This window comes from Neolamprologus brichardi, chromosome 7 (genome assembly GCF_056152115.1).
Source record: "Neolamprologus brichardi isolate AB-2024 chromosome 7, ASM5615211v1, whole genome shotgun sequence".
Lineage (NCBI taxonomy): Eukaryota > Metazoa > Chordata > Actinopteri > Cichliformes > Cichlidae > Neolamprologus > Neolamprologus brichardi.
This window is the reverse complement of record NC_142110.1, coordinates 8,670,672-8,694,047: the sequence shown is the minus strand read 5'-3', so window position 1 is coordinate 8,694,047 and position 23,376 is coordinate 8,670,672. Positions and strand designations below refer to the sequence as shown.

Genomic DNA, 23,376 nt, shown 5'->3' with positions numbered 1-23,376 from the left:
TTCCATTCCCTGATTACTTCCCTGTGTATATTAGCCCTGTGTTTGCCCTTGCTCAGTGTTGCGTCGTACCATCGGGTTATACTTGTGTGTTTTCGTGTTCAGTATTTTTGTGTTCAGTTCATGATTTGTTTTCTCCAGCAATAAAGTTGAGGTTTTGAGTTACAATTCTGTGTTCGAGTCCTGCATTTGGATCCTCATCTCCGCCTGCCCGCACACATAGCCCTGACATTACCAGCATAGAAGCATTCACAGTCATTACACTGTTTGTACACCATATGTGAAAAAAAGAAGAAAAACAGAAAGCCAAATTAGAAATACCTCTAAGCAGTAGAAGGTTGTTGACAGTAGCAAGCTACAGGTCTATCAATATCTTACTGTTTAACTTTTGTGTTAACTAGATTGATATTAATGAAGTCAAGGTTAAGTTCGTTTTTAAATTTTAGTAATGGTGGTTTCAACATATTTTCAATGCACTGATAGGTGATCCAGAAGTAGAGGAGTCATCAGTGAATAATGAAACTGGAGATGTCACTTCTAGAGCAAGACATCTGACTTAAGTCTAATGAACCACGTGCCATTCATTTCTCTTAAAATTTTATCACAGTAGTTCATTAAAGAAAACACGAGAGTGCGAGATCAGAGAGAATATGAACTTACATTAAATAAATGAATCCAATAAGACAGAAAACATTTTAAAGTCTCATTGTACTGTTTTTTGCATCGCACAGTTACTTTTTTGTGACGCAATCGTGAGTAACTGTGCGTTACAATACAATATTATATGAGGTAATTTTTAAAAAGTAGAACGATACAGTCCTTTTGAGTTACAGAATCGGAACGCTTTTCTTGGTTCCGGTCGTACGGACGTTTTAGAGTGCAACACAAAGGAGTCACGCTTGCAAGATATCAACACTGACAGTTGGTACAGGTTTTTGTGTGTTTGCTGTTAAGCAGTGGAGTAAGCAGTGGAGTAAACCATGGAGGTCCTGGGAGGACAGTTTAGCGACATGACTCCACAGGAGCTGGCGGCTCCTGTCAACACCGTAGCTGTGAGTATGAAGACTGGAAAGGACCGAAAGTGTAGCAGCACGAGCACAGAGATGCTAACGCTAGCGTGGAGGCTGTTAGCTCATAGAGATGCAGAGTGAAGGGGAACGTCCTGTGTCCCAGTTTGTTGTTTCTGACAGATATTTTTTCTAGTGTACAATTTGGAGAAAGTGCATAAGTATGTACACAGTTTGAATAGTTTTCGCGTTATGAATAAAAACGGACTTGTTGTTTATTTGCTCTTTTTCCCTTTTTAACAGGAAAAATGGAAGTTGTTACCAGCCTTCCTGAAGGTAACAGAACACACCAGCCCTTACACACTTTTACTAAATTTTAATGCTGCTTGATTAAAATATGTTTAAAGTATGGTAGAAACTATAATAGTGTGCTGTCATGTTTATAAAAACAGTTTGAGGTGATCTGAGCTCTGTGAGATGGTGCGTTACCCTGCTGGAAGCAGCCATACTGTGGTCAGCACCAATCCTCAGCAAGCCTTGGTGTTTAAATGGTGCTTAGTCAACTGGGGACTGAAGTGTGAGAAGATAATGTCCCCCAACCAGCAGCCCCATGCTTTCATGATGTTCACACCAAATTCTGAAATCAAAACTCATTAGACCAGAAAACCTTTTTCCAATCTTATATTGCTGAGTCTGTGCAAAATGTAGCCTCAGTTTCGTGTAGTGGTGTAGTAGTAATTTGACTTACTGTTGCCTTCCTATCACTCCAAAGCAGTCAAACAATAACAATGACATGTTTATTTAAATAGTACAGGTCATTACATAGAATAGAATAGAATTCAACTTTATTGTCACTGCACATGTCACAGGTACAAGGCAACGAAATGCAGTTTGCATCCATCAAGAAGTGCTTTAGCCATAATATCGATGTATTACAAATATTTATTAGCAATAATATAGATATGTATGTATATTACAGAAATTGATCTATTATGGTATGTCATAATGTACACGGTATGAAGGTATGTTATGAATATGCTATAACTATAAATATGTACAGGCTGTAGTGAGTACAAGCTATGTACAGGCTATGAACAGGATATAAATATGAAAATCTATACAGAAATATGAAATTAAAAAAACTATACAGAAATATGAGATATACAGCTATACAGAAATTTTACATATTTTACAGAATGATTATTTATACAGAATTACATGACAGCTGAAAAAAACCCTTTGTAGGTTTATGATGTCTTAAGGCATTAAAAACAATTAAATAAAACAACAGCATCTATTAGCTGTGGGCCTGTGCGGCTAAAAAGGTTTTGAGTCTGTTTTTCAATGTACACGGAGATGTAACTGATCCTAGGTCAGCAGCCTGCTCCAAGGAACAGAGCCAGAATATCTGAAAGTACCCTCAACACACTAAGATACGATTTTGAGAACAGATCTGAAACTGATGACCTGAGATGTCTGTACTGGGTACCAAATCATCAAAAGCTTTGTGATTTCTGTGTACCTGTAAGGATTCCAAGGCTAGATTTTAAATGAGTAAGGGAAATCCAACTGATAATTTGGGGAGTCCTGAAACTAGAGCGCTGCAATAAACTAACCTCCCCTGATGTCCAATTTCTCACAGTCAGTTTGAGATAGGGATTTTCTAATCTTATATTTTTTAAGTTACATAAAGCAGTTTTGGTAAGCTTATTGATGTGGTTATCTGGTCATTTTTCTTCTGATTCCTTAGCAAGATATTTTTGGCCAAAGAAATACATTTAGTAAAAAGTGAAACATTTGAGTCCAGTATGGCCATGAAATAATGAAATATTGCCATAATGACCAAATATACCGCGTACAGCGTGTCTTGTTCTTTTACCCTGTCAAAGTTTTAAGTCATGGACCTTCTTTAAATTACTTTTCTTTGTCATCAAATATCAAAGTATCCTCCTGTGTGATGATGACAGAACAGTTGGTGGGTCTACATCTGTGTGAGTAATATTATTTGGGAGAGTAAACATGTATATCATGTGTGTTTTGCAGGTGAAAGGTTTGGTAAAGCAGCACATCGACTCATTCAACTATTTCATTAATGTAGAGGTAAAACACGAGCATGTCTTTGTCTGTTGCTGCTTTTTCATGTACATTTGGATTTTGAGCATCAATGTCTCATTTGTTCTTCTTCTAGATCAAAAAAAATTATGAAGGCAAATGAGAAAATCACAAGTGATGCTGATCCAATGTGGTACCTCAAGTAAGTCACTGTGTGCATCCACCATCACTGACTTTAACACTGCAGACATGCACAACAAGTTGTTTTTTTGTTTTGTTTTTTATTAAAAGAGGAAATAATGGATTTTTAAATATTTGCAGATACCTCAATATCTATGTTGGCATGCCGGATGTGGAAGAAAGCTTCAATATGACCAGACCAGTCTCTCCCCACGAGGTGAGAGTAGCATGTGTTTCTGCTGTTAAATATGAACCATTGTTTACTGTGGTTTAATTAAAGTTGAATAAAGCCTTTGAGTAATCAAAAACACAGCTTTAAATGAGTTAAAAAAAAAATAATAATAATAATAATATATATATATATATATATATATATATATATATATATATATATATATATATATATATATATATATATATATATATATATCATTACACATTAATTCTCTACACTTTGGACAGATAATCACACATTAAATACAGAGGGAACATGTCTCACTCAGGCATCTCTAGACTCAGCTGGCATTTAGTTGTAGCCCTCAGAGGTATTTCTTAATTAATTATTTTTGTTACTTATATTTGAGTGCCTACACCTCCAATACTTTCCTTTAAAGATGATGAGATATAGCTGAGAGTCATCTGTTTCATCCCAAAGTGTCGTCTCACAGATATGACCTACTCTGCGCCCATCACAGTGGATATAGAGTACACCCGTGGCAGTCAGAGGATAATTCGCAATGCGCTGCCCATTGGAAGGTATCTTTTTTTTCCCCCTCCCCTGCTTCTTTTCTGTGATGCAGACATATTTATGTTACATTTATATCAAATCTACAAATTTAAAACCTCTCCAGCAAAGCTCAGTAAGCCAACAAGTGCTAAAAAAAGATTTAGCTTTTGTGATTTTTAAGCTTTGTTTGCTGATAAACTGACCTTCTTCACTCATTTGTGCTGACGTATTCTGCTTTATAACAACACTGAAGCAATATTCATATTTTATTAATGAAGATAACTCTGCTTTTCTCAGGATGTCCATCATGCTGCGAAGCTCGAATTGCGTTCTCACGGGAAAGACGCCCATGGAGTTTTCAAAACTCAACGAATGTCCCCTGGATCCAGGCACGTAACCATAGCACTCTCATTTTAACTTTTTCCCCCTGAAGGGCCTCACCTGGACCCTTAATGATGAGTTTTGGCATCTCAGTATATATCAGTAAAATGTTTGATGACCATTCAGGGCTCTAGAGTGCGACTAATTTGGTCGCAAATACGACCAAATTTTTCAGTGGTGCAACTAAAAAAAATATTTGGTCGCACCAGTGTGACCAACTCTTCGGGTAACAAAAAAAAATCTCTGCAACTCTCTGTGGTCAACAACAGACACACAGTATGCCCCTATCGTGGACTAAACCATTCAGAGATAGTCAGGGGCGGGACCTCTCTGATTGGCCGTGGTCCAGTTGAAAGTGCAGGTGGATAGAGAGAGGTGAGTAGCTTGAATAAAGCGATATCGATTCATTAAATCCTGAAACGACTTTTAAATAGAACTGTGTTTTGCCAGAAACGCCAGATTCTCAGATTAAAGCTCACAAAACTAATTCAACAACCACCAAACAGCAAATGAGAGCAGGTACACGGATTCCACACAAAGACGTAAACACAGAGCGGACTCGATGCATCAGAATCAGCTTTCTCTTTCTCGGCTTTCTCACCTGATGGCCTGTACACGGACACGCTGTCGGAGCTCACCGATTCTGATGCGTCGGGTCCGCTCTGTGTTTACGTCTCTCTCTCTCTCTCTCTCTCTCTACTTCAAACACCCATCTCAAATCTCTGTTTTCTGCATTATTCATTTGCTTATTACCCACAAGTCTACCATTTTTTACAGCGCTGTCAGCCGCTGTCTTTTTTTTTTCTTTTTTTTACTTAAATGACCTCGGACAAGAAAGCCTAATTTCTGCTGTTCAATACTGAAGAAACTAAAACTTTTTAAAATTATGCAAAATTGCAGAATCTTTTTAAGGTTGTCTGCTATAAAAATCCAGGCAGAAAAATCTCCTTCATGTTTTTTTGTTTTATTCTCAGTTACTTTCACACAAAGGCATCTGCTGTGATGTTCACAATTCTGATGAAAACATCACAAACATAAAAAACAGACCAGCAGACTCATATCTTCGACTAGCAGCTGGTACTTAGTTGTCACCCAGTTGTAGTCCAGCTTTCCCTTATTGTCCTCCTCTTCTGAGCCGAGGGCCTGAAGAGCCAGCTGGAGCTTCTTTCTGTGCAGTGGCTGTTTGATGCCCAGCTCCTAAACATCCACAAGTTTGGATTAAACACACAACATTCCCCAGTTACTGCACAGGAAGTTCAGGGCAGGAATGCTTTTCTTCCAGTGTTGGTAAATTTATTAAATTCTTCTGCTTCATCGCACCCTCTCCAGGTCCAGCTGCGAGGCCTGTAGCAGCGTCTGTCCAGAGGAGATCCACACGCGAGCCATGTTTACATAAAGACCAAGACCCTGCTCCTGCAGCCAGTCGCACACCTGATCCTTCGGCCAGCGTGCAAAAGCTGTTCTAATTTACTAATTTCTAAACTGCTTTTCTGCCTGCAAAAGCAAAGTGAGTGAAATCCAACTTTGTCAAAGTGTTAATTGAGCAGCTTAACCATGCACTGAGCAGTATACTGTGAACAGCAGCCGAATCAAAGCTTGCAAGGATGTTAACCAAGGATCCAAAGATGGCTCTGATGTTATAATTGTGTTAACAAGAGAGTGTAATTAAATAAAAAATGTACATTAGTACCCCTGCACATTACTGTAGCTGATATTATGTCAACTATTTCTTAGTTCTAGCTTCTAAATTATATTGACTTTTGAATTTGTGCTGCTTATTAGCAAACCAAATTCTTATATAAACTAGTATGATTTGTATAATTAATCAATTAGTCAGTTTAGTTTAGATTTTAGCTGACAACCATTCAAAGGTCATCCCTTGCAGGGTTTCTAATGGGTTGCAATTGTTTTTTCGGGGTGTCTACACACACAGGCATGAAATATTTATGGATATATGTGCAGAAATATTTGTATACCAGCCCTCGTCCTTCCATGGAAACATTGTAAAATGCTCGAATTCTGCCCTGCCATTTCTAAATGTCAGGTCTTTTGCAAAATGTGTAGTAAGCAGCTACTGTTGTTACTGAGAGAAGCATCTTTACACACATTCAGGATTTTACTGTTGGAAACCACCCAGCACTTTACTGTGGACCAGTGGCATGCTGGGTGCTCATCTCCTCTCAGTCTGCTGTGTGTTGTGTCGAGTCTTGTGTTTTAGTACGTGCTTCTTTTACACATAATGGAAACTGTGACTACAGAAATGCTTAAATAACAGTGCTCAGTCTGTGGGTGGTTTCCATAAAGTCTGAAACTGGTGGAACGTCCCAGTGCTGGGCACTCCCAGGATTGAAGGTAGCTGAATAAAGAAGAGGTGTCAGTGGATGTTTGTGTGCACATGAACATCTCTATTTGCATGCTTAAACATGTACAAATATACAGCAGGGTCTTTCGAACATCAGAAGAGAAAGGGACTGCTGTGTTGTTTGGGCAAATGTAAAGACTGGGACACGGAAATGCATCTTTATTTCAATCCAAACAAAGTTCCCACTGTCCTGTTGATAGGACATTCAGAACACCAGTGTTTTAGATATTGGTTTAATTTAATATTAAACAACTGGCATATCAAAATATGCATAACATCAGATCGAAATCAAAATTCTTAGCAAAACACAATTTTTATCTTCCAGCACTACGGTGCGCTAGGTTTCTGCCACTTTGCTGCCATCCATAAGTCAAAATTTGTAATCATTATCCCAACTGGGTATCTCACAATTTTGATTTGCCTCTGCTAATCAGGAAATTTTATTTTGTTTCGTTTTGTTTTTTGTGGCTTAAACAAGTTTTTAAAAATATATGTCTGGTTAAAGCTGTAACATTCAAAGATCATCCTGCTCAAGAGTGAACTGGAAATACATAACAATAAAAGTTTATTTTATGTTCATGAGCAAATGAGCAGACATGTTTGGGGAAAAAAAAAAAATCTGTAACCTGTAAGTTGAAATGTGAACTGAACTGTAGTTTAAAAAATAGTTTTAAAACATTTACTGTGTTTCGGGGCTAACCCTTTAAACTGGTTTTATTGGTCTTTATAGGTTTGTCAGTGACTGAAGATGATGTCTGATGCCAGCGACATGTTGGCTGCTGCTCTTGAGCAGATGGATGGAATTATAGCAGGTAAACCTCTCCCGTTAAAAAGTATCAGCGCAATATTTTACCATGACTTTTAGTACTTGTGAAAGCCTAAAGCAACAAAGTCTCTGCAGGTCTTCCAGGTTGAGTCAACATTGATAAGCCCTTATCTGGTGTCTTGTTATGGCTTGTTGCACAGCTGACATTCAAGCTGTCATGTGATATCTTGTGCTCCATCTAGCCTTTATTCTTTGCACTTTGAGTCTGTGTAACTCTAAACCAGTGGTTCTTAAACTTTTTCTACCCCTTTTAAAAGCTGGGAAAAGTTAATGCCCCACCCCATGTATTTGTCAGTCTTTACCAATAAAAGAATCCAAGTGAAGGTCAATCTCATAGCATCATTTTTTTTTTTTGGGGGGGGGGGTCGTCCCTTCTTTTTTTCTTTTTTTCTTTTTTTTACCTATGTAAATCTCATTCAGTCACCTATATGCATTACATTTCTCTCCATATCCCTTCCCCCCTCAGTGGGTCTATGCCCAGATGTCTGTTCACCTGTTCAGAGTAATGTTACAATGCTGGTATTTGTGTGTGTATGTGTATAACACAAATGACTTGGCATGACATCATTTGACATGAACTGGTGAAAAGTCGAGAGAAAAAAAAGTTCTTTAGTCTGATCAATCAGTATTGATGTGACGAGGTGTATTAGTGCTTGTGACATGGGTAACATGCAAATCTGTAAAGGTGCTATCGATGCTGCAGCATAATTGTAATGTGTTCTGCCATCCAGACAATGTCTTTAAGATCTTTGATTATGTTAGCAAGATTATGCCAAACCAGATTCTACTTTAATTAAAGTAGCAAAGGTCTATAAGAAGGGTCCAGAAAGGAGAGGCAAACCTGTTGTAAGGATGGAACATTTGTGACTTTGCCAGCCTTTTGTGTCCTCATCAGAAGGCTTAAAATGTTGCTAGAAAAAGAGGTGATGCAACACAGTGGTAAACATGTTCCAACCTTTATGAAATACACTTTTTTTTTTTTTAACATACGCTTTTTCTTTTAATGACAGTTATTCAGTTTCAACATTTTTATAAATTGTGTATTCAGTGTTGGCTTTAAATAATGTGATTACATTTTACACAGCATCCCAACATTTTGGAAAATTATATTGTGTTCTTCAATTACTGTTAGTGCCTGAGCCACAAAATGATTGATGTCCTCTGTAATCTAGCAGATGAGAACTTTTACTCACTAAAGCTTGTCAACAAACATCACATGCAGCATAAGATGACACTGCAGTCTGTCTCTGGACTAATTTTATCCTCATATTTATTCCTGTTGTGATTCTTTTGTCTCAGGTTCCAAAGCTATAGACTACTCCAATGGTTTGTTTGACTGCCAGTCGCCTACGTCACCTTTTATGGGTAGTTTGCGAGCGCTTCACCTTTTGGAAGACCTAAGAAGTGTCCTAGAGTTGATGGACTCGGAGGAAAGGGAGAGTCTACGATGCCAGATCCCCGACTCCACAGCTGACAGCTTTGTTGAGTGGCTCCACGGTCACATGGTAAGACCCTTACTTGTGGATGTTAGAAATATCAGTTGGATTCATGGAAAGAGATAAAGTTTATTAGCAGGTCTTTAGAAATTAAAGCAAACAGACCACTTTTTGCTCTTCTGCCATCCAGAAAAGTGTAGCCTCAGGGTAAACCGTTGTAGCGCTCGTGTTGCATTTTCTGTTTTTGAAATCGGTGCAAGTTGTGTAATCTTGCCAGATCTCTCTTGGAAATTAGATTTTTAATCTCAATGAGATTTTTTTACCTGGATAAATAAAGGACTAATAATAAATCAAAAAATCATGGAAGGAGTTTCTCCTGTGATGGCTGGGCATGACGTCCTTCAAACAAACTGTAGCACAGCTGGTTTGATTCTGATTGTTGCGTGTGCCAAATTAAAGCTGTATTAATACATAACAGTGTGGGCAAACAGTCTTGTATCCAAGTCCACAAATGGCTTGTTTGCTAAGCGAAAACGCAGAACAATTGTCCTGTACTGCTGGGTTCCCATGGAATCCAAGATGGATTAGCTGTATTGGTGTCACAGTTGATGTGCAGCAAGAAACGCACAGACTTCTTGTGAATCAGAGCAGTGACTGGCTGCAGGCCAGTGAGAGTTTTTGTGTAATACTGTAACCCACTCTGTGTACAGCAGTCTGAATGTGAGCTCTCCATTTCAACCATGTAAGGTTTTATTTGTGCAGGGTGAAGTGGTGTAGCTGCTCAGGCACTTTGATGTGAAGAATTTCAGCTGAGAACATTAGTAGACATTAAAGAGTTCTTCTAATAATTTATTTTTCTCTCCCCAGTCTAACGGACACATTTCATTGGGTGGAGGTGACCACTACCAGGAGAGGCTTTCACGACTAGAGAGTGATAAGGAGTCTCTTGTGCTTCAGGTACCTGTCTAGCAGTAATTCCATAATTTTACCATCTCCTCCACCGTCTATTTTCTGTAAAAGTCCTGTGAAGCTCATCGATGTTACTTCTCCCTCTCATCGACCAGTCAAAAACAAGAAGGGGCAGGACTTGCGTTATCAACACTGTAAACAATGGCGGGCGAGAAAACCATTTTTGTAACCTAGCAACATCAAGCATTGAAAGAATGCTTGAAGCTCTAAAAATTAAGTCAGGGGTTTGACACACAAAAAACACTTACTGATAAATATTGTTTTACTTAAGAAAATACTCCTAGTACTTAAACCAACGCAGAGTTAAAAGGTGAAAATGGAGCACAGCCTGACGTCCTTAATAAACTCAATAAATCTGCTGCTGCTCTGAAAACGTCAAGAAACCGCAAATTTCTGAATAATAGTTCACATAATGCTTTATTATTGAATTCATTTTTGTTTGTTGATTTTTAATGAATTTCCCTGGGGTGGCAAATGGTTACTAATGTAATTATTAGCCAGTGTTTGTATAATTTATGGGTAGCTACAGGTGGACTCTCCAGGATCTGGAAAGGAACTGAAACATTGTAAAACCTAACTGGAGGTTTCAAAGCTTGCTCGTGTTTCTGCCCCACATGCAAAAGATTTATTGCACTTGAACTGTGATCAGATTTGTTTAGTTCTCTCCCTCACTGTTTTTAGGAGCAGGGTATCTGTATATGTTGATTGCATGATTCTAAAGCTGCCGCCACCCCTGACGTACTAAGAGAGATTTCTCTTCTGACTTGAAACTCTTAAAAATCTATAATAGTACAAAGAGTGGAACTGATAACTTTGGCTCATCATGTTCTTTAATAACTTGGCCCTTGGTTTGTTTAATATCAGGCTTTGCTGTCCTTTCTAAAAATGTGTTACCTTGTGCTCATGCAGGTGAGTGTACTGACAGACCAGGTTGAGGCTCAGGGGGAGAAGATTCGGGATCTGGACTTGTGTTTGGATGAGCACAGGGAGAAGCTCAACGCCACAGAGGAGATGCTGCAACAGGTCTGTGTGTGTTTGTGTGTTTGTCTTACACTCTGAGGACGGGAAAGTTTGGGTGGTGCTGACTCTCAACTGGAAGAGCTGAGTTCACACCCTCCTGTCAAGTAAACATCTACTGTGTGCACTGCTGTGCTAAGTTTATAAGTGGGTGTAACAGGGGCGTCTTGTTAAAACTGTTACTCATTGAGGCTTTGCAAATGACTTTTTGTGTCTCCACCTTTACACAATAATTCCTGTACTACCAGTGTTGTTTACACAGATTATTTGTTTGTTATTACAGGAGCTTCTGTGTAGAACTACTCTGGAGACTCAGAAGCTTGAGCTTATGTCTGAAGTGTCCAACCTTAAGCTGAAACTCAACAGTATGAAAAAAGAGAGGCTTGACTTTGATGACGGATTTAGGGACAGCGAGGTGAACTAATCCTCTTTGTTTCTGAATGTTTCTTTTCTATCTCACTTAACGCACACAGACACACACACACAGACACACACACAGGCTCAACAATAATGAAACACTCATTTATTTTCTCCTAAATCTCGGGGAGAGAGGATCCCGTCTTATTATCAGTCTCAAAGTCATTTTTATTCCTTGTTAGTATTTGCTAAACTAGCCATTGACGGTATACCCACATTATTGTAATATTAATTGGATTTTTTTTTTGTTACTTTATTAGACAAGATTTTTATAAAGATGTTGTCAGTCATTTGTTTACTAGAGATGGGAAGCTCTCTGCTTCCCAGATAGACCGAGCAGAATGTCTGGAAAGCTTTCAAACACGTCATGGTCTTGTTGTAGCAGCGCGGCCATCTCTTCCACCCCGCTGGAACAAAAAGCTGCTGTCCGTGTTCCGCCTCACAGCACATAAATCACTTCTTTTCTACAAGCAGCTTCCCCTCATTTTGTCACTGCTGCTGCTTGGAAGCACTGATTTGCTGCTTTCAAATGCATTTGTAGTCACTTTATAGAACTTTTTGCTGATACAAGTCACATTTGCAAGATGGGAGCAGTTAATGAGATGTTAAAATGATTCACTTAAATTTCATTTTGGAATCTTAGAGTTAAATTTTTATCTAGAGGACAAAAAAATGTGTGTGTGGGGGGGGGGGGGGGGGGGGGGGGGATTATCCTTCAGTATTTAAGGTGTGACCTGTTCTTTGTTTCTTTTGTCAGGATTTGATTCTTGAAATTAATGAGCTGCGGTACAGACTGACTGAACTGGAGACTGAAAAACTACAGTATGAAAAGAAACTTAAATCCACTAAGGTGAGTCATCCCAGAGCACTTTACTGGCTGTGTATGTATCTTAAGGACTAGTTTTACCCTTTTCTAAACAGCCAAAATCCACCATTCTGTTTAAAGTCAATACTTAACAGCTGAAATGTTCTTTTATGCCCTTTAAAAAAATATAATATCTGTACATCTCTTGTTACCTGGATAAAGTTATTCATGCAACCATTTCAGCTGCTATTTGTATAGTATTATTCTGTAGTCACAGTAGGGAAAACAGTGGTTTGAGACCACAGCACAGCCAGAATTTTTGCAACTATGCAATGAGCATTTGGATCTTGTTGCCTTGGAAATGGTTCCTTTGCAGATGTGGACGAGGACTGTGATCACTCAGTCAGCTGGTATTTGCAGAGCGGCTTTGATGGATCAAAATGGTGATAATACAGTGTCGGTTTTAAATTGAAATGGGGTTGAGTTGGCATTTACAACCCTAATTCCTAAAAAGTTCAGATGCTGTGTAAAATCTGAAGGGGAGGGGGGAAACTGAATGCAATCTATTCATCCATCCATCTATGTTTTCTTTCGTTTATCCGGGGCTCTGTTACACTATTGGAGCAGCAGCCTAAGCAGAGAAGCCCAGACCTCCCTCTCCCTGGCTAACTCCTCCAGCTTTTTCAGGGAAATACCAAGGTGTTCCCAGGCCAGCTGAGAGATATGTCTCCAGCATGTCCTGCATCTGCCCTGGGACCTCCTCAAGGTGGCGGATGTCTCACCCAGGAGGCGCCCAGGAGAGATCCTAGTCAGATGCCCAAGCCACCTCAACTGGCTCCTTTCAACATGGAGGAGCAGCGGCTCTAATCTAAGTGTCTCCCGGATGGCTGAACTCCTCACCTTATCTCTAAGAAGAGGCCAGCCACTCAGTAAAAGCTAATTTTTCTGCCCCTTGTATCTGCAATCTCGTTCTTTCAGTCACTACCCAAAGTTCGTGACCATAGATGGGACGTACACCGACCGGTAAATTGAGAGCTTTACATTCACGCTCAGCTCTCTCTTCACTACAATGGACCCGCACAGCATCCGCGTCACTGCACCCAGAGCACCAATCTATCTTTCGATCTCCCACTCAATTCTCTCCTCCCTCATGAACAAGACCCCGAGATACTTAAACTCCTCAACTTGGGGCAGGAATTCATCCCTGACCCAGAGTGGGCATTCCACCCTTTTCCGCCTGAGGACAATGGCCTCAGATTTGGAAGTGCTGATTCTCATTCCCACTGCTTCACACTCTGCTCCAAACTGCTCTAGTGTGAGCTGGAGGCCATCATCTGATAAAGCCAGCTTAATCACATCATCTTTGAAAAGCAGAGAGGAGATTCTGAGACCACTGAAACGAAAAGCTTCTGCCACTTCTACACCTCCTATGGACTTTCTGTCCATAGGAGTTCTAACTTTTTGGAATTTTTTTGTACTTGCAATGTGTTTGTGATTAATCTGCAAAAGTTGCAAATCTGTTGACATATGTGGCCAATCTGTTGCTGTCTACGTACACAGAATTTTACATCAAAAATGTATTTATATTCAGGGTCCAGCCAGAACATCATAAATTTGAAACAGAAATTTCAAAGTTCCTCCACAAATGGTGCCACACTGCTGCAGGATGGTGATTCAGCTTCTTCAAAATGACACTGGTGCTCAGCAGCCTTCCTTTTTTATGTGGGATATAACCACAATGCAACCACTGACTTGAGTCCTCTATTGCAAAAAGGCTCATCATAGATGATTTGCACTCACTGGAACAGTGACTCTGATTGATTGCAGTGTAATGGGGTGTTATGAATTAGATGACATATTGACAAACCTTTACCAAATTGTCTGAGAAGGAGTTCAGTTATTTTGAGTCAAATTGCCTTTTGCCAGGTAACTGATGCAATTGCTTTGAAGGTGGTCAGTCAGAGGCTGGGGGATTACTAACCACCATGTTTTTTTCCTCTCTCCTGGTCACAAAGAGTTTGTCACCCTTTTGCCTCTTAATCCAATTCCATTAACAACATCTAAGATTTTTTCGTGTTATTTAGGATTTTTTTTCCTTCTCATTCAGAGATTCTCATGGCTGTTTGAATGCTGTGAATTTAGGTTTTGGTTGCAAAAGGAAACGAGTTCAAATATCAAATGGACCCTTAATTGTTACAACACAGACAAGAAAATTGTTTGTTTTACAGTTTGAAAAGAGAAGTTAACCAAGAACACAAAAAGCTAAACTAAACTAGGTGAAGGCCAGCTGACTATCAGACTGCCACCACCCTTTTATATGCTGACGTTAGAAAAGGTGAAGGAGGGACTCTGCTTACTAGAATTTTCCAGATGATTGCTTTGGATGTTTTCTATCGTATGCTTCTTGAACTGCATGTAGTAACTGCGTGTAGCTTTGGGGGTTTTGTTGTTTGTTGCGGTGCCTACTTTTAATCTGCTTTAGTGGTCATTTTCCTGGAAATTTAGATATTCAACATTTCTTGATCTCTTTTTATCTTCTCTCCTTCCCATTTCTGTTTTCTTCTTCTTTCCGTGGCTTGTCTCTTTACTGCTAGTCACTAATGGCCAAACTTTCTAGCCTGAAAATCAAAATGGGCCAGATGCAGTATGAGAAACAGAGGAAAGAGCACAAACTCCAGGCGATGAAGGTCGGCTTTTCCCAGGATGACTGTTGTGCTTGCTGTATGATTATGGTTTTTTGACCTCTCCCTTTGGCACCTCTTCTTCTTCTTCTTCTTTTTAATTTTTGAGGCATAAAACGATTAAATCTGGTTAGATTCTGTTTTCACGCTCAAAAATGTATGTATTTTTGCAAATAATTTACTTGACCACGCATTACTGCATTTTGCTATAATGCATGGTTAAGTCAAGTGCAATCAGAAACACCACTTCCTTAAGTCTGCATTTACTAGGCACCAATTTTATAATTTCTTGTCCTGTTTAGTCTCTCATCCAGATGAAACTCTTAGAAAGAGGCTGAAAGAAAAACGTAAGGGGGGTTTTTATGTCCGTGATTTTATTATTGCACTCACCTCCACCCCTATTTGCATGAACGAGCATGAGCCATCTGAACTCTGCTTGTCCATTATAACCAGTTGCAGTGCTAGTACCCGACCACAGCGCGCCACATCTCAACTTTTTTTTTTAATGGCACGAATCTTGTCACTGAGTTTTTAATGCCCGGCTACAACAGCAACAAGAACAGTTTGCCTTGTGTTGTTAGCAGGAATGAAGAATGAACTGTTTGTTGTGACCCTTCAGACTGCTTACTCCACCTTCTGACTCATGTCTTCCAACGTTAATCACCTACCTCTCTTCACCAGCAACCTGTGTGTGCGTGTGTGCGCACCCTGCTAACCTGTCCTGCTGTTGTGCTTTTCAGTTTCTTTCATGTACAGCTGTCTTAATAAATGTCCACTTTCCCATCAGTTATATATACTATACTCTACATTCATCTGTATAGAACAGTTTCATTTTTCATGCACAGCACACGCACTCTCCATGATTCTCTATATTGAAGTACAAATTACAAGTGTCCATTTTAAGAATCCTATTGACTAAAGCAAAAACACAAGCTACCTTCATGTCTTGAGCATACCTTTTAAACATTTACAGTGCAGGTGAGGAAAAATAAGCGAGGCCCCCGAGTTTAATAACTAGTCAAACTTTTCTTGGGTAGAAGTAACCTTGAATAAACATTTGTAGCTGTAGACCAGACCAGTTTAATGTTTAACAGACAGTTTATCCTTAGGACTGCTTCTGCTCAGCCAGATTCTCAAAATGTTTCAGTATAAATGAGTTTCTTGAGGTCATTCTGCAGCTTTTCTATCAGGTTCACTCCAGAAGAAGGATTTTCTTTGTTTGTAGTCATCCTTGAGTAGATTTATCTCAAAGTTTTGGCCTTTTGTTTCACTGCCAACTAGGGATGCAACGATACCAATTTTTTCAAACCGATACTTGGATCTGAGTACTTGCCGATACAGAGTACAAAAAAACGATACTTCTACCACACACACACACACACACACAAATACAATTAATTGGAAGACAGGTTTTATTATATTCCCTGCCGATAAAAAATAAAATCTTAATAAAAATGACCACAAAAAAATTTCAAGTGAAAAATAAGCACTTCTGTTAAATTATTGCAGAGTCTCCACTTTGTAATTTTACAAAATATCACTGAACTATTGGCACTGTCTCGAGCTTTCAGAATAATAAATAAACACTTCTGTTTGGAATAAAATAAATACAAATTAGGTTTGCGAATAAAATAAACTTTTAAATTATTGCAGAGTGTCCATATTGTAAACAAACAAACAAAATAATTCTTATTAAATAAATAATAAAATATAAAAAATTATAAAATAAATAATAAATAAAATAATAATTGGCCCCCTAGTGGCCAATCTAAAAAACTACAACAGAAATGACAAGCCTCCCTCTGATTAATGAAATAAGTTGGTATCGGTTCATGGTATCGGTTAACTTTTACGAGTATGAGTACACACACATTTTACAGTATCGGCCCCTGATACCCGATACCAGTATCGGTATCGGTGCATCCCTACTGCCAAAAATAACAGTTTGAGAGATATAAGCATAATTTGCAGTGTAAAAAAATTAGGAAACTGAACAAGTGGAGGACAAAAAAAGTTCTGTTCATCCATCTGTTTTCTAAAGTATCAGAAATGTTCTCAGTGAAAGGGTGGCTGTGAAGAAAGAAGGGAAACTGGTAGAAAAGGCTGAGGTATGCCAAAATACACAAGTACTGAAAGGGACCGCTATCAGAGTGTGTGTCAGTGTGTTGAAAAGTGGAAATGTTTGAGCAAAGGTTAACATGTAAAACACCCGCTCACACCAACACTGTGTGTACGTTTGGTTTCTAAAAAGCAGTGTGGCCGTGATGTTGCTGGACTGACAGCCTGTAATGTTGCATCCTGTATGTTTAAATTTTACATATCCTCACATTTTAACACCCTCAAACTTCACACCAGGAACTCTTTCATTAATCTTTTTCTCTCCTCTCTAGATGTGGAAGTCCAGAGGATGAAGAAGGCAGTGGAGTCTTTGATGGCAGCAAATGAAGAAAAGGTACATGTGACCAACTAGGATTCACCGTGTATCACATCCCAGCTACCCAAAGCTGCTCGGGGGGGGGGGATAAACTGACCTCATTTTTCTTTTTCATTACCTTTTCCTTTGCAGGATCGTAAAATTGAAGAACTGAAACAGTCACTGCTGCGGTACAAGAAAGTACAAGACATGGTGATGTCCGTGCAGGGAAAGAAAGGTTACAATCTAAAAATTTAAGTATTTTGACAAATTTACATAAAATTTGATTCACAGCATTTAAAAACTTCAGTCTATCCAACTCTTAAATCTTAATGTTGATTCAGATTCACACTACAACCTGGGTTTGCATCTTATCTGTATTTAATTTAATAACAGTACAGTACTTTGTTTTTTAGTAAGCATTGTTCTTAATGTAAATATGTAAAAATTGTGTGTGTTTCAGTTCTGTGTCTTGTGTACTGTTTGTTCGTATGTGTCTTTCTTGCTATTGTTACATCCAAATTTCCCCTTGTGGGACAATTCAAGGATTATTCTATTCTATGTCATTTGTTCTCAGCCTCTCCCAGTCAGAGCTTTTCTCCATGCCTGTCTTACTGCACATGATGTTATTAGCACAACCACTTTAAAGGTGATAATTTAGGACTTCATCAATAATACAGACAGCAATGTAGTTAAACATCTTACACTTCATTTTATTGGGAATGAACTTAACCTACATACACATTGTATTTATCACTGCTACTCATTACAATATTCATTTGTTAATATAAATAATTAAGTTTGCTCAAATGTAATTAATACTTTCATTTTTCTAAAAATACCTCAAAACACAATTGTATGGAAGTAATAAAACGCAAACAAATCAGTAAAATATGTATTTTACAAAATTGTGCTAGATAACATTCTGCAGTATTGCACAAACTCTTTCCAATGACAAGTAAAATAAACTATTTTGACCACTTTTTTCCATTTGACTGCATAAAAATGAACATTTACAACACATCTGCTATATCCTGAACATTTAACACATCTACACAGGCATTTGAAGAAGGAGCTTGAACTGTCACATGAACTGTTAATTTAGACTTCATCATTATGCAATGCATACCCTGCTGCATCTAAGCCCAAACCAGTAACCAGGCAGAAGTACAGAACAGTATCCCTGGTAAATGAAGAGGAATCAAATGGGGCTTGTGTTTGTGTGTATTTGTGTTTTAATACATGTTTGTTAAGCATCATTTTTAAGACCCAAAGGGTTACTTTGGATATTTAGAAGTCCGCTTTACCTCCAAATGATCAAAATTTAGATATCTATACATTTCCAAGAGATCATAGTCATGTTTCCATAGTCAAGCGACTAGTCTAAATTATGCGTGATGACACTGCACTATTTCACAGAACCAGACTTCTAAAGGTCCAAACTAATCCTTTAACATTATATAGAAACATATATGCACATTTACAAAAAACAACAAAAAGGAAAACAAAACAAATCAAGAACTCCAAGGATGTCATCTGACTTCCTGAGGAAGGCCAGTGGGCCGGAAAAAAAACAAACCCTGTTTTAAAAAAATAAATAAAAATGTATCCCATCCAAAGAGCACCTCTGAGCAGAAGTAGTGAATCCAACAAGCGCTCCTTTACAAACCCTTTTTTCCAAGTTACACATACAGAACATTCTGTTCTTACATCCCGTCATTGTAAGCATGAGTTCAATTTAAGGGCAATATCCCATATCCCCAAAATAAACTAAAAACACACAATCCTTTTGCACATTTTAGATAACATGGAAGGCAAACTCATGTTGTAAATATTATTTTATTGGGTGAGGAAATTGTGCAATATAATTTACTTAAGCTGGTAAAAAGATTGAGCATTAACCCTTTAAGACCTACCATAGAACCAAGTCCGCCAGAGCTTGTATTATATTTTTACATGCTGTAGTGCCATTTTTGGGAGCATTTCAAGTTGCTATACATCAATACAACCATTATAGCCCAGATTTTAATAATATGTCTGCATTAAGTGCATAGTAATTACATAAATTGCAAAAAAGTGCAATAAACTACAAAAAAAATTGAAAATCATTTGTTTTTTTAACATATATTTCTAGTTAGAGAAATTTAAGAGGCTTATCCCTCAAAACTGTAAATACAAAAAAGTTGCACAAAATAGTTTCCCACCACAGGAAATTTATTTTGAGTGTCTTCATAGTTTTATTTTTGAAATACACCAATTTTATATACTGCAGGAAAAACAAAAATAAATCTTATAATGCAAATTTGCAAAAAAGCAACATATGCATCAAAATAAACTATTTCCAGCAGAGCAATATGAGTCCTAAGCATCCCAGAAAGTCATAAAGTCAAACATAACTTTTAAAAACACAGTATAGGCTCATGAGGCCCTGATGGTAAAAAACTACATTTCCACGAAAATGACATCACTTCCGGTTTCGGGCAGGTCATGGCGGACTTCACGCTGACGTCTATTCTTACTAGGAAGTGTTACGAACAGCTGATCGGATCGGCAAAGCGTGTTTCTGGAATATTATGTTTTTGTTGCTGCAAGCGCTTTTTATGCAGTTTTTGCAAAGCTATATGTGGAAGGAAATGTTGACTGAGGACAAGCTGATGGCATAAGATGTAAGTACAACTCCTCTGGTTTCATATGAAAAAATTTTTTTTGCGCTAGCTCACGTGGTTGCAGTTCTACAGGGATTTAAAAATAGTTGCGCAAAGCAGAACAAAAGGGTTAAACTGGCTGGTGTCTTTTGGGTAAGAGGGTCTAAGAGGGGAGAGATGATATAGAAACATGACGTCGTTGGCCTCTTTAATAAGGAACTGACCTGCCTAATGTAGAACAAAACACATGTAGATTTTAAGGATTACTGTAACTTCAATGGCTTCAAATAAACCTTTGTTTTACAGATTCATTTATGTCATGTCACATTTTTTCATACTGCTTAACTTAGTACAAGTTAAGCTTTGGGGTTGTGGAAGATATCCTTCACAAAACTAAAGTGTAAAGTATATCAACACACACACACACACACACACACACACACACACACACACACACACACACACACACACACTGAGGGGGAGAGGGAGTCACCTTTATCAGTCAGCAAGTCTGGTGAACCATGTGAAGGAAAAGCTGGAATGCCTTTAAGGACTAAAAAGCACTGACATTACAGCCTCTGACAGAGAAATTCATAAATAAAACATCCTCACCTTCGTAAACACAGTTTCACAGCGAGCTGCTTTTGCAAACCTGGAACCTTTGAGAAAGGGAATACTTTTTCTTTCAACACTGCATCAAGCTTTTAAACAAATGTCCCAGGAAACATGAATTAATTCATGTTTCCTGGGACATGAATTAATCAAGATTTTCTAAACATTTCCTGAGATTTGGTTTCCCTCGGTTATGAACAATTTTGAAATTCTGCTTTTTGACTTTTTCTTCCACCCTAAATATCTGTTGTGTTAGACTTTCTGCCGTCTTTGCTTGATAGTCAAGATTTTGTAAACATTTTTTGAGATTTGTGTTCTCTGTCTTTAACTTGTTTCTCTCTCCTGGGAATTAATTCAGACATGAATTCATTCACTGTCTGACAGAGAGATTTGAGAGGAATCACTGAGATTGTATGAGTCGGTGGCGAGAGAAATATCTGAGCCTATGGAACTTCAAGAGAAAATTTAAGATTTCCAGCTGGAGTTGAGCACCGTTAACCTCAAGAAGAATTATTATAAAAATAATTTCCATCGCTCAAGAGATGAGCTTAAACAGATCCATTCAGTTTGTCATGAGAACAATTTAAACATTAAGGAAAGCGCTTAAAAGGGAGACAGTTTAGGACAGTGGTTCTTAACCTGGGTTCGATCGAACCCTAGCCGTTCGGTGAGTCGGTCTCAGGGGTTCGGCAGAGCCTCCACCGTGACATGCACGGCTCATTTTGTGCACCAATATCCCATATCTATGTCTTGAATTTGAAAAAAATCATATTTTATTTTTCACTAAAGAGGGGTTCAATGCGCATATGAAACTGGTGGGGTTCGGTACCTCCAACAAGGTTAAGAACCACTGGTTTAGGATGAAAGCTGGCTTGTAGATGGTGTCAAAAGCTCTTTCCAATGAGTTTGGCTGTATTGTCGATCTAAGATGAGTCGCGCCCCTGAGCATCATCATAACCAATCACTAATCAGATGTTGAGTTGAAGCTTTCAAGCTTTGAGTGCATTTGTTAAAAATATGCTCCTCATTATTACCTGTCAGGCTTCGCTAGTAGATGTGCATGAGAAGATGGATGAGAAAATTTGACGAAAAGATGGAAGAGTTTAAAAGAATGACTCAAAAGTCAGATGACATCAAAGATCTGATCGTGGCAGAGAACGAGAATTTGCGCGCAGAGGTTAAAACCATTCAGAGGATGCACCGTGACTTTCAGGAAAAGGCAGGATCTCTCCTTGAGCAGAACAGCAGCATTGCTGCTCAGTTGTCTAGGAATAATGGAATAGGACTCCGGTTCCATTTTGTGGGTTTTCTCTCTGAACTGGGGCCATGATTAAGTAGGCGTTTGACACCATGACGCCATAAACCACTAGTCGGAACCCCTTCAGGAGGCTGTTCTGAGACAGGAGAATCAAGCTCCTCAGGTTCAGGAGCAAGATTCTCCTGTGTCGGGACCACATCAGGAGATGGTTCTGAAATAGGAGAAACAAGCTCCTCAGGTTCAGGAGCAAGATTCTCCAGCTGCAGAGGTTCACCAGTGATCTTGTGAACAGCAGCTAATACTTATTCTTCCTCCTCCCTTCTCAGCTCATCCTTAAGATTTTCAGTGATCTCTCTTTTCATTTTTAGATGTTCATAAAGTTCATCTATGAGATCTTGTTTATGAACAATTTTGAAATTCTGCTTTTTGACTTTTTCTTCCAGCCAAAATATTTGTAGTGTCAGACTTCCTGTCGTCTTTGCTTGATACTCAAGATTTTGTAAACGTTTCTTGAGATTTGTGTTCTCTGTTTTCTTAATTTGTTTATCTCAACAGCAATGCTGCTGTTCTCTTTAAGGAGATATTCTTCTTTTTCTTGAAAGTCATGGTGCATCCTCTGAATTGTGCTTACCTGCTCCTGCATTTTAGCCTCCAGAGATTCCACCTGTGACTGATTTTCATCCAGTGCATGTCTCACCTGACGCTGAAGAGTACAAATTTTTCTTTTCAGCTCAACTGTGAGTTCTGTCTTGCGAACAATTTCCCTATATTGTTTTTCTATAATCTCTTCTTTTTTTAATTCTTTTATGGTGAGCTTCTCCCACTTGGTGCTCAAGTCTCTGTTCAACAGTCTCTAAAGTTTTCTCGAGTTTTGCATTCTCTTTCTTTTTTTCGTTTCTCTCACTTTCAATCTGAGACAACTCAGCAGCAATGCTGCTGTTACGCTCGAGGAGATATTCTTCTTTTTCCAGAAAGTCATAGTGCATCGTCTGAATGGTGTTAACCTGTTCCTGCATTTTAGCCTCCAGAGATTCCACCTGTGACTGTTTTTCATCCAGTGCCTGTCTCACCCTACACTGAAGAATACATATTTCTTTTTTCAGCTCAACTATCTGTTCTGTCTTGTGATCTATTTCTCTGTTCTGTTTTTCTATTATCTCTTCTTTTTTTGTTATTTTATGGTGAGCTTCTCCCACTTGGTGCTCAAGTCTCTCTCTCTCTTCCTTGAGATCTGCGTTCTCTTTCTTTTGTTCATTTCGCTCACTTTCAATTTGAGACAACTCAGCAGCAATGCTGCTGTTCTGCTCAAGCAGAGATGCTTCCTTTTCCTGAAATTCATGGCGCATCATCCGAAAGGTTCTAAGCTCTGCTTGCAAATTTTTATTCTCTGCAACAATTAGAGCTTCGATGTCATCTGACTGTTGAGTCACTTTTTCAAGCTCAACCATGCTTTCCCTAAAATGGAAATTCCTTTCATGCGCATCTGTACCATTCTGTTCACGCTCATTTTTAAAGCGATAGTAATTTTTTTTGTAATAATTCTTTTTGCGCTTTAGGGTGCTTAACTCCAACTGGAGTTCTTGTATTTTCA

General features: G+C 38.6%; 1 protein-coding gene and 2 long non-coding RNA genes across 3 annotated transcripts; all 3 read left to right on the top strand.

The window, feature by feature from the left end:
* Positions 1 to 894: 894 nt before the first annotated feature.
* Positions 895 to 3,110, top strand: LOC148101951 (uncharacterized). The gene is made up of 3 exons (XR_015719237.1): positions 895 to 1,049; positions 1,308 to 1,340; positions 3,048 to 3,110. It is a non-coding gene; the product is annotated as an uncharacterized LOC148101951 (long non-coding RNA).
* An 826-nt stretch (positions 3,111 to 3,936) lies between these two features.
* LOC148101950 (liprin-beta-1-like) lies at positions 3,937 to 12,272 on the top strand. Its single transcript, XM_087844597.1, has 9 exons — positions 3,937 to 3,992; positions 4,261 to 4,352; positions 5,674 to 5,851; positions 7,437 to 7,518; positions 8,832 to 9,037; positions 9,836 to 9,925; positions 10,847 to 10,960; positions 11,238 to 11,369; positions 12,129 to 12,272. The coding sequence occupies exons 4-9, from the start codon at positions 7,455 to 7,457 to the stop codon at positions 12,270 to 12,272; spliced, it is 750 nt and encodes a 249-aa protein (XP_087700723.1). The 5' UTR covers positions 3,937 to 3,992; positions 4,261 to 4,352; positions 5,674 to 5,851; positions 7,437 to 7,454.
* A 2,885-nt stretch (positions 12,273 to 15,157) lies between these two features.
* LOC148101949 (uncharacterized) lies at positions 15,158 to 17,508 on the top strand. Its single transcript, XR_015719236.1, has 3 exons — positions 15,158 to 15,204; positions 17,248 to 17,309; positions 17,424 to 17,508. It is a non-coding gene; the product is annotated as an uncharacterized LOC148101949 (long non-coding RNA).
* The last annotated feature ends 5,868 nt before the right edge of the window (positions 17,509 to 23,376 follow it).